This window comes from Saccopteryx bilineata, chromosome 2 (genome assembly GCF_036850765.1).
Source record: "Saccopteryx bilineata isolate mSacBil1 chromosome 2, mSacBil1_pri_phased_curated, whole genome shotgun sequence".
Classification (NCBI taxonomy): Eukaryota; Metazoa; Chordata; class Mammalia; order Chiroptera; family Emballonuridae; genus Saccopteryx; species Saccopteryx bilineata.
The window spans coordinates 37,604,394-37,620,188 of NC_089491.1; the positions used below are offsets into that span (position 1 = coordinate 37,604,394).

The following is a 15,795-nucleotide window of genomic DNA, read 5'->3' on the forward strand; positions in this document are numbered from 1 at the left end:
AGTGCCCTCTTTTCTTCAAGTCCTGCCCAAGGACCAACTCCTCCCAGGTTTCCCTGGGTCTCCCAGCTCTCCCCACCCCGCTCCCAGCACCTGACTGATTTGTAGCCTTGTCTAGGTCACTTCATTCGGAGTTCGTCCAGTGCTGGGACTGGGTCTGGTTTACTCCCACATTCCCTGGGCAGGGCCCAGAACACAGTCGGTGCTCAGCCAGTGTTTATTAAATTGAGTAGCAGATGACCGAATAAGAGAATAAGTGATGGAATGAATGAATAAATGCATGAGTAAGTGATGTATATTTTTAAAGGGGCTACATAATAAAACTGACAAGCCCAGGGACCAGGTGGCAAGCCTGACCAAAAGTAACCACACAGGATGATCTGAACATAAAAGTTCCGAACTGGGCAGGCCACAGCAAGTAGTCAAGTCCCAGGCCTACAGCTTCCTTAGCAAAGGTCAATCTTTAAGTGCGCCCTGTCCATTGTTCTCACGCATAGGATGACATGCCTTTGAAATGTCAGAGTGACTTTATTTTCCAGACCCCTCGAAGATGTAATCGCAGGCATCAGAGCCCAAGACCACCAGAGCACGGGGCCACAGAGCTCCTCTTGGTTATCTTGTTCCCCATATACCATCTCTATGACTGCAAAAACTTTCTAAAGAAAAGCACTCTTTTTAGTCATCGATTTAAGAGAGAGAGAAACATCAGTTTGTTGTTCTACTTATTTATGCATTCATTGGTTGATTCCTGTGTGTGCCCTGACCAGGGATTGAACTCACAACCTTGGTATATCAGGACAATGTTCTGAGCAACTGAGCTACCCAGGCAGGACTTATGTAATATATATTTTAATTAACTATCCCATACCCACCAATATAAAGAACTGTGTGTTTCTTCATTTTGATTTTTATCCAGTCCTAGAGCTTTCCCCGCTTTGTCTCCCACCTCGTTAACCTATCACCAATGGGTGTCATGTGGCTGCCTTACATTTTCTCCTTGAATCGAAATGCAGAGAAGAAACTGCAAGACTGTCATTCTCCAGAACATTTTCTCAAGCTGTTGAGATCTTGCATCTGGGCTTGTCTTCAAATTTTGGGCTCACATAAACTCTTATAAAACTTTTCTATAGGTTTGGACATTCCTTCATCAATAGTGAGTAAATGGAGTGGGTGGATGGATGGATGGATTGATGGATGGATGAGCAAATGAGGAGAACCAGGGCTCAGCAGGCTGCCCGTCACCTGCAGAGTGAGGCTGTGCCCCCCATTGCTTTGTTTGCAGTGACATGCGTACTTCCAGCCTTCAGACCCCTCCCTCCACTGAGCCAGGGAGGGTGGTGACCACACAGTATAGAGCAGAGCCAACTCTGTTTGAAGGCAGAGAGCACCCAAGGCCCATTCTTTTCATCCTGCCCAGATCTTGCACCCCCATCTCTGCCCAACTTGAGCTTTTTTTTAAATAAAAATTTTTATAATTGTTTTTAAGATTTCATTGATTTTAAAACAAGCAATAGGCCTCCCATATTAAAAAATATTTATATTTTATTGATTTTACAGAGAGAGGGAAGGGGGTGGGAGTGAGAAGTAGCAACTCACAGTTGCTTCACTTTAGCTGTTCACTGATTGCTCGTCATAAGTGCCTTGACCGGGCAAGCTCAGGGTTTCAAATTGGTGACTTCAGCATTCCAGGTTGATGTGCTATCCACTGTGCCACCACAGGCCAGACCCACCTAGAGCTCTTGCTCCCAGGTATTTCTTTGTGCCTGGACCTGCTCACCCACCTCTGACTGGTCTGGGTGCCTCTAAGAACAGCCCCTGCTGAGTTCCTGTGGAGGCGCACTGCCCAGGGCCCCTTCAGTGCAGGACCTCCGGGCCAGCCTCAGCTGCAGAGCTGCTTGGCCTGAAGGCAAACCCTGGAGGAGGGGGGTGGGCAGCACTCAGAGATGGAGCAATGGTGGGTGTAGAGTGAAGCCCTGCGTTACAGTTTGACTTCTTCTACCCAGTCCTGCTTCCTCCTCCTTCCCCTCACAGACACTAATCCCTATAAACATTTTATTTTTAGAGAGGAAGGGAGAGAGATGAGAAGCATCAATTCATAGTTGTGACACTTTAGTTGTTCACTGATTGCTTTCTCATATGTGCCTTAACTGGGGGCTCCAGCCAAGCCAGTGACCCCTTGCTCAAGCCAGTAACCTTGGGCTCAACCCAGTGACCTTGGGCTTCAAGCCAGCAACCTCTGGACTCAAGCTTGCAACAATGGGAATCATGTCTATAATCCTAGGCTTACGTCAATGACCTCACACTCAAGCCAGCAACCTCGGTGTTTCGAACCTGGGACCTCAGCATCCCAAGTCGATGTTCTACCCACAGTGCCACCACCTGGTCAGGCCCTATAAACATCTTGCATCCAAAACTCTGTCTCAGTATTCACTTTCAGAGAACGAGACCTACAACAGTTCACTTTACTCAATCCCCAGGTCCTCCCTATAGCCAGTTTCCTTCCACATACATCTGTGAATGCCCTGCTTGGAGACTCTAGGGTCCAAAGTGTCCAAGATATGGTCTCCAGGAGCTCCCATCTCTGGGCTGTGCCTCTCCCCTCCCTGTATTCACCCACTCAATCCCTATCCATCAATCTAACTCTACCCCGGGCCCCTTAACCCTCCGTACTTTTGCAGCCCCAAGCCTTACTCTCTGAGAATCCTTCCTGTGGCAGTCACATGGCCAAGGTGGCCTGTTTGGGCACACTCAGAGACCAGAGCCACCATCAGGGTTGTTCCTGACCCCCTCAACAGGCAGGTCCTGGGAGAGCCATTTATTCAGGGCCGAATAGAGGCTCAGAATTTTCTACCCTTCAAACTATACTCTAAATATGGCACTGCGTTTCTTTCATGGGTACAGAGAAAACAGATTTGCCTTTAAAAAAATCTAAGCCTTTCTTTATTTGCGATGGAAACGAAAGTTCGTTACATGCTCTCAATGTAACATTTTAACTTATTTGGCATTATCTTTGAGTCCTTGATTTTCTGTCATTTCTGAGAGACTCCAGCCACATTCTCTAAGAATAGAAGAGCCCAATAAAAACAGAGTAATAAAGTGTCGTTCAGAATATGTTTCAAAGTCTTCTTTCTGGCTTTCCTGTTAATAAAATATCTCATACTTTCTGTGACTCTGATTTTCTCTTGTTTCCTTTTGTGGTTTTTCAGCCCTGACGCTCGGGAGACCCATAAAAGGATATATATTTTCAATTATAAAGTAAATAAAGCATTTGTTCCTGGGAAGTAGCCCTTTGGTTTCAGACTTTCAGAGATGATTTCAGGCAACTGTCAAGGGCAGGTTTCAGGGTTGTGCTCTGTGGGATGTGCACATGCAAGTAGCAAAAAGACTCAGGGGAGCAGATAAGACCTGGTGTGTAAAAATGTCCACTTGAGGGCGCTGTTTCTTCTGGTGGTAATAGAACCAGTTCTAGGCATCCTCAGGTTAATGTGCTTTAACCGAACCCTGTTTACAATAAATTTCAGTTCCCTTGTAGATCAGAAGAGCTGGCCCACCATGCAATCCAACATTGTTCGGTCACTCACTTTCAGACTTCTCCTAAGCCCCATCCTGTGGGTAGGGTCCAGCTGAGTTTGGGGGACAGGGCTGATTCCCACCTGGTCCCAGCACTCTATCCCAGGCCAGAGGTTACAGCAGCTCAGGATGGGATGCAACATGAAGTGTGCTGGATATAGGCAAGGAAGGACAAGAATGCCAGGTTTGGAGGAGTGGGAAATCAGGGAAGGCTTGCTGGGTGTGGGTGAGTCTGACCCACCAGCAGAGCAAATGCTGGGGCCTGTCAGACCTCACATGAAGGTCCAGAAGTCCCGGGCACCCACCACTGCCTGGGCATGGCGACTTGGCCCGGTGAAGAGAGAAGCTTCCTGCTGAAACGTGGCCACTGTGAAGCTGCGACCAGGGCCCCCCTGAGTATCCTGGGCTCTCGAGTCACAGCTGAAGCAGCAGAGAATGCAGGTGATGGCCACGGTAACCACAAACAGCACTGCCACCATACCAATCACAGCCGTTTCCATGGCCCCGCGTGGCAGCTGACGCGCTGAGCAAACTGGGGTGCGTCTTGGAGTCTTAGCTCCCCATCCAAAATGGGGCGCTGAGTGGCGACAGGTACCCGGCTTTTCCAGTCACTCTCCCTGCCGTCTTCTAAGAAGATACTGGTCTGAGGTCCTGGGTCATGTCCTCTCTGGGCCGTTGGAGACCCCGCATGGCACTACTCCGACCTCTGTCACTGTCTTCTAAGTCTGGCCAGGCTTCTGAGAGCTGTGGTGAACGCGACTGGCAGACTCCGGAAGAAACGCTGTCCCGAGAGATGTGCGCGCAATGCTCCCTGATCTCGGAAGAGCTGGAAGGAGGGGGAAGAAGACTTCTCACAAGGAGCCTTGCCAACCCGGCCCTCTGGTGACGCCTACAGATTTCAGGAGAGTTTGTACACTCAGACAAAAGACAAAATACTCGCCCTCCTGTGGATCCAGGATGAGTGCGGGCTTCTCCCCCGGAGGAACCCTGGGCCAGTCCTTGAACCTGCCTATCTGCTGTCTCCTGAGACCCTGGCCCTGGGTTGGGGGCAGGGCACCAGTGGGCAGGAAGACAATACCCTGGGCAGGGTGGGAGCAGCCCGTGGGTTCACTGGAGGGCCATGGGGGCCCTCAGCAGGGGCTGTGGGGGAGGGCCTGTAACATCTGGCCTCCTTTTCTGCGTGGGGGTGAGAGAATGCTGGGTAGATAGGGCCCGGAGCTCTAAGCCCCTCTGCCTCGCAGTTCCTGGAGAAGCCCTCTCCTGGCCGGCCTTCTCCTCAGCCCTCCAGCCCCCGGCACTGCCTGCTCACACCCCACTGCTCACCCTCAGATGTTGTGAAAACTTACCCTGGGCTTTCCAGGAACAGCCGCTCTGGCTGTGTGTGGTGCCATGACTTCCTGACCTGGCGGCCACCCCAGGAGCCTGGTCACAGCATGCTTTCAACCCTGGGTGCTGCAGCCTTGGTCCTGCCAGGGACCAGGCTCCAAGATGTCTGAGCGGCTGTGAGCACTTCCTGAATTCCTTCCTCCGGTTGTGAGTGAGGGCCCAGGACCTGCGCAGCTGCCTGTCACCCTTGGTGACCGCACTTACCCCACCCCCCAAGCACACCCATGCCATTCCAGCCCTGCATCCCCACCCCAGGTTCTCCACTTAACCGGGTGGGGCAGGGGTCAAGCCAGTCCCAGTCTCAGTCTGTCCCAGGCAGACAGAGCAAGTCTGCCAGAAGGGGCTCTGTCCTGATACTCACTGGGTCACAGCCCTTTTAACAGCCAGCACCTCCTGAGACTGCCACTACTTCTACAAAGGAGACTACTTTTTAGAACTTCTACTTTAGACCACTACTTCTAAAGTGGGTGATTAGCCACACTTTACTCAAACACTGAGAAACGGAGTCATGAGAAACAATAATTCCCGGTACCTGTATAGGACACAGCCAGGCATCATCTCATAAAATCGGCCCAGCAACCCTGTGGAGCGATCTTGCCTCCATTTTACAGATTCAGATGCTGGTAATCAGAGGATACATGACTTGCCTGTGGCCTGTTGCTAATTTGTAGTAACAACAAGAACAGCAAATGGCTGAAGAGGAGTTTCCTGGCCCTCCCTCCCACGTCAATGTTCTTTCCACAGAGCAGATGCCTCATTCTGCAGTTTTTTGTTTGTTTGTTTGTTTGTTTTTTATCTATTGATTTGAGAGAGAGAGGGAGAAACATGGACTTGTTGTTCCACCTATTTATGTACTCACTGATTGACTCTTGTATGTGCTCTGATCAGGGATCCACCCCACAACCTTGGCATAAGAGGATGATGCTCTAACCAGCCGAGCTACCTGGCCAGGGCTCATTCTGCGGTTTTACTGATCAGAGTATGGAGGCTAAGAGAGAGCCAAGGACTAGTCCAAGGTCACACAGCCAGGGTCCTTCTCAATTTCTCCAAGGCCCCATTGAACTTTCTTCAGTACCAGCTTTAGGAAACTGCCTACTCACAGAAGGGGGAGCGCTATTGAGAGCATGATGCCCTGTCAAATTCTCACTCTTCCGTTTTCAAACAAATCTGGGCATGAGGGTTCTCCAAGAGCAGAAGAGGAGCATGGGGCAAGCTGGGGCCATGACAGAATGCTGGACACCTGGAATTCTCTGTATTAACTGGGACAACCAAAAGCAGAGAGAAGGAAACATGAGGAGTCAATCTGTGGTGCTGGTGGTTTCAGATTGAATTACCAAGATCAACTAGTCGATTCAGGGATAGAGAGTATCAGGCAGACTTGGTTTCAAGCTGGGTTTTTTGTTTCTTTGACTTCTCATGTGCCTGTTCTTTGTGGGTAAATGGAGTTGGAGGCCAGCTGTGGTCGGTGTGCATTGTTCAGCATTCTTAAACTAGAATAAAGGACAATGGTTCGGCCCTCTTACCTTCTGCCTTGTATCAGTTTCCTTTTCTGTTTCTGAGATTTGGGGACCCTTCTTTGATTCACCTGTAAAATAGGCCTTCTGGTCCCTGCTCATAATAGGCATTCAGTATTTGAATGGAGGTCATGAGGCATAATGAGAGGGACCCGGGTTATATAGTGAGGACAGATACAGTCTGCTTTGAAGGCTTTTAGGGGTCTTCATGGACCTCACACTGGCCATCTGCAGTGTCAAATGATCAATGTGGCATCTCAAGTCTAGGGGGATAAAAAAGAACAAATAACCATGGATAAAGGTGGACAAAGATCGGATACTTCCTGCAGGAGCAGTGCTTCCGCAGGTCCCATCTGGAGACGGGCTGGAATGAGGTAGAGCCTGGGAGGCCCGCCTGGGCAGCCTCACCCCCTGCCGGCTCAGTACCCTCACCCCCAACCACCCTCAGCAGTCCCTTTGCACTTGTCAGCATTATCAAGAGAGTTGAGAAGAGCAAAATAGCCTAATCCTTTGCCCACAATTCAGAGATGTTTTTCCTTAGGGTTTTCCCCATGTCGCTTTTCTCTGACTTGTGACTTTTGTGATCTTGTGATATACAGCCCCAAACCCTGGGCCCAAATGCAGTAGGACTCCCAAAGATATCTATCACTTAGAGACTATTTCCTCCCAGCATCCATTGTCACCAACTGACCAGAAAAAAAAGGCCACCTTCCCTACATTGCACTTATATTAACAAGGGAAAAGGTGAGGGCGGGCATTTTGAAATAAGAGGGCACCATTCTCCTAAAGGCTGGAGCCACACTTAGGAAAGGCAGGCCCCCCCAAAGCTGACATGGGGCTCTGCGGAGGTAGGAGAGGGAAGGGAGCTTTAGGCCAGAGGGCTACAACCTCCACCTTTAAATGTTTTCTGCCTTTCAGACCACCCCCTGAACCTCACCACTGGGGAGATGGAGCACGAGGCCCCTCAGAGTCCCCAGGAGCCCAAAGACCAAACCACACAGGGCCCTATCTCTACCTGGTGTGTTTCAGGCCCCAAACTTCTGGCTGTGGTTATTCCAACCATATTTACTTCTCCAGAAAGCATGAGTCTCTGAGAATCTTTCTTGACCATCTGTTGTGTGGTCTGGTTCTGGGCTGAGGGCCAGGGGGTTCACCAAGGGTTCTCAGATGTATGAGAGCAGGGGCCTTGAATCCTGCCTCAGACCTCTAGGGAGAGAAATAAAGTGTGGTCAGTGCTCCAAAAGAAATACAATAAGAACAATAATAATAATAATTAGTTGGAAACCCATAGGAAGATTTCTTCTTGGACAAAGATAGAGAGAATAAGGTGCAGGGTGTTTCTGTGGCTGATGACTAAAGCAGTGAGGATGGAACAAAGAGCAAAGGTGGGAGGCGGGAACCAGCCCAGGCCAGAGGCAGAGCCCTGATGCTCAGGGTAGGGAGGAGCCTCAGCAGATCCTGCAGGCCACAGCGCAGCTCCGAGATGCTTCGGAAAGGGGGCATACTCAGACGGGCAGTAGCAGGGGTCCAGCTGGGGATGAGTTAGGGTAGGCACTGGGATGGGGACGGAGGCCAAATCTGAAGGACACAGCAGAGATAAAATCAACACAGGGCGACTCATGATCTACCTTCCCAGCCCAGAAATCTAGTGTAGCTGTCAGTGCAAGTTTGCCTCCTTCTGCCCCTCAGCCCCCAACCCCAGCCCAAGCACTCACAGAGAATCCGCAAGGAAACGGAAAAGAAACAGGACGTTCTGTTCCAGTGAGTCAGCAGGCCCCTGACTTTCTGGCCTGTTCTCAAGCCCCTCCCCACCACCTCGCCAGGCCCCCAAGCCTCTCCCCCTCCGCTTCCCACCCAGCTCATAGGCACGGGCTGCAGGCCTCAGAACCAGACTTCCTTCCTCCCTGTGGAATTCTGCCAGCTATTCTTGGGTATTTGGAAACATGCCTTCTGGCTTTGGCAGGGAGTCTCTGTCATTTGTCCCATTTTAGGGAGGAGGAAACTGAGACCCCAAGGAGGCAAGCACTCTCCAAGGTCACCTAGCACCACACCTCCCAGTTTAAAAAACCCACCCTACCCTCTCAACCCTATCACTACACACAGGCACTACGAGGACAGGCTGGCTGGAGGCTCAAGGTCTGGATGAGAAACCTTGACCCAGTTACCAAGGAAACATTGAATTCAACATAGCTGGTGGAGTGGAGCAGGTCCCAGGGCTCAGTGTGCCCTGGAGATGGGCTGCAAAGAACACCAGAGGTAGATAGAGATCTAGAGGCCAGCCTGGGTGACCTCACCCGTCCTCTCTGAGTCCCGTAGAGCCCCACTGGTACACAAAGAGCCCCCTCTGCACAGGGCTGCACACGAGCCCGAAGTCCTCCCTCAGAACTCGGACCCCATGCCCTTCTCACCAACGTGCAGGGGGCGCTGCAGAGCCTACCCAGCTCCCCCACTGCACAGCCAGCCCTCCAGCCCCAGGCAGAGGCCACCGTCCCAGGCACTCACTTCCCATCGGAGAGGGAGGTGCCCGGGCAGTGCAGACGTGGGCCTGGCCCGCCCTCCCTCCCACTTGAGTTGTAATAAAGAGCCTCTTCACAAAGCTTCTTGATGGTTTTTATTTTATTTTCTTATTAAAGCCCCAGTGAATTAACTGTGCAGCCTCAGAATGCCTTTTCCAAATGAAAGGACATAGCCAGGGCTCCTCCCAGCTCCCCACCTACTCCCCGCAGCCTGAGGGTGTCAGAAGGGAAGCACTTCAGGGGGAGCAGGGACATCTCTCATCGCCTACGTTCATCAGGGCACTTCTGGTGCCCACTGGGAATTACAGCCAAAAGGTGGTGTTTGTCCCCGAAAGATCACCCCTGCTCTCGCCCTCCTTCCCTCCAGTATACGCAGGGCCACCCCAGCTGCTCCTCTGTCCTCTGCCTCTGTGGTTCACTGGGGCACAGTGAAGCACAAGCTGGATCCAGGCACAGCTCCCAGTGTTCACCACAGAGAGGTGCCCTTCTGCACAGGAACATGGGGTGCACTCATCCTGGAGGTGGTACAGCAAGCAGTGGCGGCCGTCCACGGGCATCAGTGGTGGCCTCGGTGGGCGTGGGCCTTGTGGAGGCGGTGTTGGTGATGGTGGTGGAGGCCCACGTGGTGCATGTGAGGCACATGGCCAGGACGATGGGGGTGGTGAAAGTGTCCCAGGCGGCCCCGGCCCCGGAAGAACCAAGGCTTGGTCCGCCGAACTCGGTTTCTCCTCACAGCAGGACGGTTCTGCTCCACGTCAGGGTCCTGCTGTCCGCTGTGCAGGCAGGTGACCAGCAGCAGCAGCAGCAGCAGAACAGCCACAGCAGAGCCTGTGATCAAGCCCACCAGAGTCGTGCTCCACAGGAGGCCCAGCATCTGGGATCTCAATGGTCTCCTCTGCACAGCGGTGGCTGCTGCTGCTTCCTCCCCTTCGGCGCCCTCTGCGCAGCCCTCGCAGTCGCTGGACTGTTGTCTCAGCTCCGGGAGGCTGGAAGGCAGCCAGGGAATGTGGCCACAGCCTCTTTGGGCTGGAACTGCAGGCCAAGGGTGAGGCCAGGCGGCTGTTAACTCTGCGGAGGTTTGACAGGAAGCTGGGTGGGGACAGAGGACTGTCAGGCAGGGGTGGGGGAGTGTGGAGGCAAGAGCCTTGAGTCTGAAGATAAGAGGTCTAACTCCCATCCCTACTGCCTGCCCAAGTGACCAGGCCAGCCTCTTCCTCTTCCAGGACCTCAGCTCCCTCCTCTTTTAGAGACAGTAAAGCACAGTGATTAAGAACATGGGTTCTGGAACCACATGACCCACTAGTTCTGTGACTGTGCACAAGTTACCTAACCTGTCTGTGCCTCAGTTTCCTCATCTGTAACATGGCTAACAAGAATATCTTCCCTCATAGGAGTTTTTGAGGATTCAAAGAGTTAAGATTATAAAGCATTTAAACCAGTTTGTGGCATATGTTTGCCATCCATGTTTCTGCAGTGGAGTCTGAACTAGATGACTTGGGAGACCTTGGCATCCAAGAGCCTGTGGCCACAGAGTCCTCTGGGACTGAGTCAGGTTATGTCAAACCAATTGTCCCACTTCAGGAGCTTTTGGGCAGATTTTCACCATTCAGGGAGGTTGAACAACTATCTCTAGGTCCTCGGGCCGCCGGGTCCGGGAGCCAAGAGGATCTGGGCGATAGCCCAGGACTGCAGGAGGCAGGAAAGAGGTTGCTGCGCTCGCAGAGGCCAGGCCCCAGTCTCAGCCTCTTGGTTTCCAGTTCAACAGTCTCGACTTGTCATAAACGGCAGGCTCCTTGTTCCCTTTCTTGCCCTCCCTGCCCAGCAGCCTGGACATGCTATTCCTGCTGGTGGAGAATTTACAGAGCAGGCAGGACCTGAGCAGTTGAAGACTCCTCTCCCCTTCATAGTATTGAATCTCTTCTGATCATTCTAGACAAACATTTGTCCATTTGACTCACTACCTCAGGGATGGGTGCCCACTATCTCCCTGGGCAGCCTTTCTGTAGAAGGCTTGTCGGGCTGTTCTCACCCAGGGCGTCCCCAAACTGCAGTTCTGCGCCCACATCCCTGAAACCACTGGTCCCCAGGGGCCCTCCCTGCTGAATTTCTGTCCTTTCCTCTCTGCTCCTTCTTGAGTGTGTGCCCATCTCCCTGCCACCTGAAGGAATGTTCCAGCAGCTGGTAAGGCTGGCTGCATGTGGCCTTGGGCAAGACTGTTCCCTGACCCGGCCTGTTTCCCTCTCTGAAAAAGTGCAAAGGCAAGAGGTGATCTCCAGAGATCTTCCTTCTCTGACTTCAAGGGGAGATGAGCTCTCCCAGGGAGGTCTCGAGCCCTTAATGAAAATCTTCTCTGGATGAAAATGCCAAACATTCCTTCTACCAAATTGGGCTCAAGGGACAGCAGGTCTAATGAATCCTGAGGCTTTTGCCTCCCCAGGGAAAGCCACTTGAACTTTTAATGATGCTGGAGTGAGAACTTCATCCTGTCAGCTCTGGGCCCTCCCTGGGAACTCAGCCGCCTTCCCTAGGGGCCTATTAAGGAGGGAAGTTAGATAGAAGGAGCAGGAGGAACTTTCTCTTTCTGCTGAGCTTCTCCAAGAAGACTCCCACACTACACCAGCCACTGGAGGGGGCAGACTCCCATCTCACACCAGCCACTGGAGGGGGCAGACTCCCATCTCACACCAGCCACTGGAGGGGACAGACTCCCATCTCACACCAGCCACTGGAGGGGGCAGACTCCCATCTCACACCAGCCACTGGAGGGGGCAGAGTCCCACACCACACCAGCCACTGGAGGGGAAAGACTCCCACACCACACCAGCCACTGGAGGGGGAAGACTCCCACACCACACCAGCCACTGGAGGGGGCAGAGTCCCACGTCACACCAGCCACTGGAGGGGGCAGACTCCCACACCACACCAGCCACTGGAGGGGGCAGACTCCCACACCACACCAGCCACTGGAGGGGGCAGAGTCCCACGTCACACCAGCCACTGGAGGGGGCAGACTCCCACACCACACCAGCCACTGGAGGGGGCAGACTCCCACACCACACCAGCCACTGGAGGGGGCAGACTCCCACGTCACACCAGCCACTGGAGGGGGCAGACTCCTACACCACACCAGCCACTGGAGGGGGCAGACTCCCACGTCACACCAGCCACTGGAGGGGGCAGACTCCCACACCACACCAGCCATTGGAGGGGGCAGACTCCCACGTCACACCAGCCACTGGAGGGCGCAGACTCCCACACCACACCAGCCACTGGAGGGGGCAGACTCCCATCTCACACCAGCCACTGGAGGGGGCAGACTCCCACACCACACCAGCCACTGGAGGGGGCAGACTCCCATCTCACACCAGCCACTGGAGGGGGCAGACTCCCACATCACACCAGCCACTTGAGGGGGCAGACTCCCATCTCACACCAGCCACTGGAGGGGGCAGACTCCCACATTACACCAGCCACTGGAGGGGGCAGAGTCCCATCTCACACCAGCCACTGGAGGGGGCAGACTCCCATCTCACACCAGCCACTGGAGGGGGCAGACTCCCATCTCACACCAGCCACTGGAGGGGGCAGACTCCCATCTCACACCAGCCACTGGAGAGGGCAGACTCCCACATTACACCAGCCACTGGAGGGGGCAGACTCCCACACCACACCAGCCACTGGAGGGGGCAGACTCCCATCTCACACCAGCCACTGGAGGGGGCAGACTCCCACACCACACCAGCCACTGGAGGGGGCAGAGTCCCACGTCACACCAGCCACTGGAGGGGGCAGACTCCCATCTCACACCAGCCACTGGAGAGGGCAGACTCCCACACTACACCATCCACTGGAGGGGGCAGACTCCCATCTCACACCAGCCACTGGAGGGGGCAGACTCCCACATCACACCAGCCACTGGAGGGGGCAGACTCCCATCTCACACCAGCCACTGGAGAGGGCAGACTCCCACACTACACCATCCACTGGAGGGGGCAGACTCCCACATCACACCAGCCACTGGAGGGGGCAGACTCCCACATCACACCAGCCACTGGAGGGGGCAGACTCCCATCTTACACCGGCCACTGGAGGGGGCAGACTCCCACACTACACCATCCACTGGAGGGGGCAGACTCCCATCTCACACCAGCCACTGGAGGGGGCAGACTCCCACATCACACCAGCCACTGGAGGGGGCAGAGTCCCACACCACACCAGCCACTGGAGGGGGCAGACTCCCACATCACACCAGCCACTGGAGGGGGCAGACTCCCACGTCACACCGGCAACTGGAGGGGGCAGACTCCCACATCACACCAGCCACTGGAGGGGGCAGACTCCCACACCACACCAGCCACTGGAGGGGGCAGACTCCCACGTCACACCAGCCACTGGAGGGGGCAGACTCCCACACCACACCAGCCACTGGAGGGGGCAGACTCCCACATCACACCAGCCACTGGAGGGGGCAGACTCCCACACCACACCAGCCACTGGAGGGGGCAGAGTCCCACGTCACACCAGCCACTGGAGGGGGCAGACTCCCACATCACACCAGCCACTGGAGGGGGCAGACTCCCACATCACACCGGCCACTGGAGGGGGCAGACTCCCACATCACACCATCCACTGGAGGGGGCAGACTCCCATCTTACACCGGCTACTGGAGGGGGCAGACTCCCACATCACACCAGCCACTGGAGGGGGCAGACTCCCACATCACACCAGCCACTGGAGGGGGCAGAGTCCCACGTCACACCAGCCACTGGAGGGGGCAGACTCCCACATCACACCAGCCACTGGAGGTGGCAGACTCCCACATCACACCAGCCACTGGAGGGGGCAGAGTCCCACGTCACACCAGCCACTGGAGGGGGCAGACTCCCACGTCACACCAGCCACTGGAGGGGGCAGACTCCCACATCACACCAGCCACTGGAGGGGGCAGACTCCCACATCACACCATCCACTGGAGGGGGCAGACTCCCATCTTACACCGGCCACTGGAGGGGGCAGACTCCCACATCACACCAGCCACTGGAGGGGGCAGACTCCCACATCACACCAGCCACTGGAGGGGGCAGACTCCCACATCACACCGGCCACTGGAGGGGGCAGAGTCCCACGTCACATCAGCCACTGGAGGGGGCAGACTTCCACATCACAACAGCCACTGGAGGGGGCAGACTCCCATCTCACACCAGCCACTGGAGGGGGCAGAGTCTGGCAACCTACAGCTTTGCAGGACTTCAGGCAGCAACAGGGCCTCTCAGAGTCACTGAGACCCAGCCCTCACTGAAAGTTGGGGAAACTGAGGCCAGAGAAGGGAAAGAATTTAGCTAAGTTCCCCCAGCTTTGTGGGCCACACTCTTTAGCAGGCAATCTAGACTGTTCCCGGAGGGTGAGGGTGTCCAGACTGAGAGTCTGAGATTGGCTGGAGCCCTTCCACAGAGAGAGAGGAAGAAGGATATGGAGGGAGCCGGGGTCGGGGCCCCTCACCCCTCTCACACACACTTACATACATTTATTTTCTTAGGTGCAGTCACTCTCCACCTCGATGTGAGCTAGGATCCCAGTGTAAACATGTTAGAAATGCTTTGGGCACTCCGGAAAAAGTGATGAGACTTCAGAAGTGACTGAGACCTTCTTGGAGTTCTGACTGGATACAGGCTTGTAGGACTGATGACTTTGAGGAACCCATGGCTCTGTCTAGGGATCCCCTTCCTCAGAAAAGCTGCCCTGTGGTGCTGTTGTTTCTCCTATAGGATTAGGCCTTCTGCACACTCCACATGCAACCTGCCTAGCCATTGAGGACCAGGATTCCAGACCACATGCTAATGGCTTTGTCTCTTGAAGTTCATATCATCTAGCTTCACACTCATACTCTCCAGGGTGCACAGACTTATACACGTTCTTGCATGTGTGTATGCACTTATAAACCAACATTGTTCTGTGGTCAAACTCATGCATCATAAAATATGTGCACATGCACTCATGCACATATCACAAGTGCATACAAGTTCATACAATCTCACAAACTTGTGCTTGAATCATCTGTAAATGATTCTTCGTTGTCCAGTGTTAACAGCCATTGTTTTTACTAATTGGTGGCACCACCTAGTGGTCACACTGTAAATAAATTAGTTCCATATCCTGACCTGTCAAGTTATAGTATCCTGATTTTTGTTTATCGATCATAATTTGAACCCATGCAGTTAACTCCTCTCTATTCCAAATTCTGATCCAAACTAAAAGAATTTATACAAGATCTAGTGCAGATGAAAGCAGATTGACAGATGTATTGACTAAGGAATGTCAGCTCTGGGAGGTGATGGAGGGTCAGCCTCCCTAAGCCCTATGATAGATGGCCAGGACTAGAAATAAGGGTGAGATGGGCACAGGCAGGAAACAAGTTGAGTGACTTGGGAACTGCACACATGTCTGCTCATAGAGCAGGTGGAGAAGCAGGACCATCTGCTTCTCCACCTCTCCCTTTCCCCCTTATCTTTCTCTCTTTCTCTTCCCCTCAGACCATCTTTTGTTCTGCATAGAAAAGCAGGAACATTGGCCAGCAGGTTCCTAACCTGGGTTTTCATGCCAGTTAGAGAAGGGAGACACTCCCCCAGCTAATCTTGAGCTGCCTCAGCAAATATTAAAAAAAAAAAATCTGCTCAGCACAGCAGCAAACTTCTCCCCTCTTCTCAGGAGCTCCTCCTTCCCTAATCATGGCCATCTGGATCCCCTAATCTAGAAAACGAAACCATAAACAACTGGATTAGTTTCTTCTCTTTCTCTGTTGCCTAGTGCCAACA

At 53.6% G+C, this 15,795-nt stretch overlaps 2 protein-coding genes across 4 annotated transcripts; both read right to left on the minus strand.

Moving 5' to 3' along the window:
* Window positions 1-508: 508 nt before the first annotated feature.
* On the minus strand, window positions 509-8,233 carry SPAAR (small regulatory polypeptide of amino acid response). Of its 3 annotated transcripts, XM_066256778.1 has the most exons (4): window positions 8,183-8,233; window positions 7,483-7,673; window positions 6,477-6,730; window positions 509-4,393 (listed from the first exon to the last, which is right to left on the minus strand). In XM_066256778.1, the coding sequence occupies exon 4, from the start codon at window positions 4,065-4,067 to the stop codon at window positions 3,840-3,842; it is 228 nt and encodes a 75-aa protein (XP_066112875.1). In that variant the 5' UTR covers window positions 4,068-4,393; window positions 6,477-6,730; window positions 7,483-7,673; window positions 8,183-8,233; the 3' UTR covers window positions 509-3,839. The 3 variants fall into 3 exon arrangements, 2 of the variants coding, with proteins under 2 accessions (XP_066112875.1, XP_066112874.1); XM_066256777.1 differs by lacking the exons at window positions 6,477-6,730; window positions 7,483-7,673; window positions 8,183-8,233 and adding an exon at window positions 4,914-6,449; XR_010729059.1 differs by lacking the exons at window positions 6,477-6,730; window positions 7,483-7,673; window positions 8,183-8,233 and adding an exon at window positions 4,914-6,470 and having other exon boundaries at window positions 4,063-4,456.
* Window positions 8,234-9,061: 828 nt separating this feature from the next.
* HRCT1 (histidine rich carboxyl terminus 1) lies at window positions 9,062-10,040 on the minus strand. The gene has a single exon (XM_066254700.1). It carries the CDS (start codon window positions 9,855-9,857, stop codon window positions 9,540-9,542), a length of 318 nt encoding a protein of 105 aa, XP_066110797.1. The 5' UTR covers window positions 9,858-10,040; the 3' UTR covers window positions 9,062-9,539.
* Window positions 10,041-15,795: the final 5,755 nt, after the last annotated feature.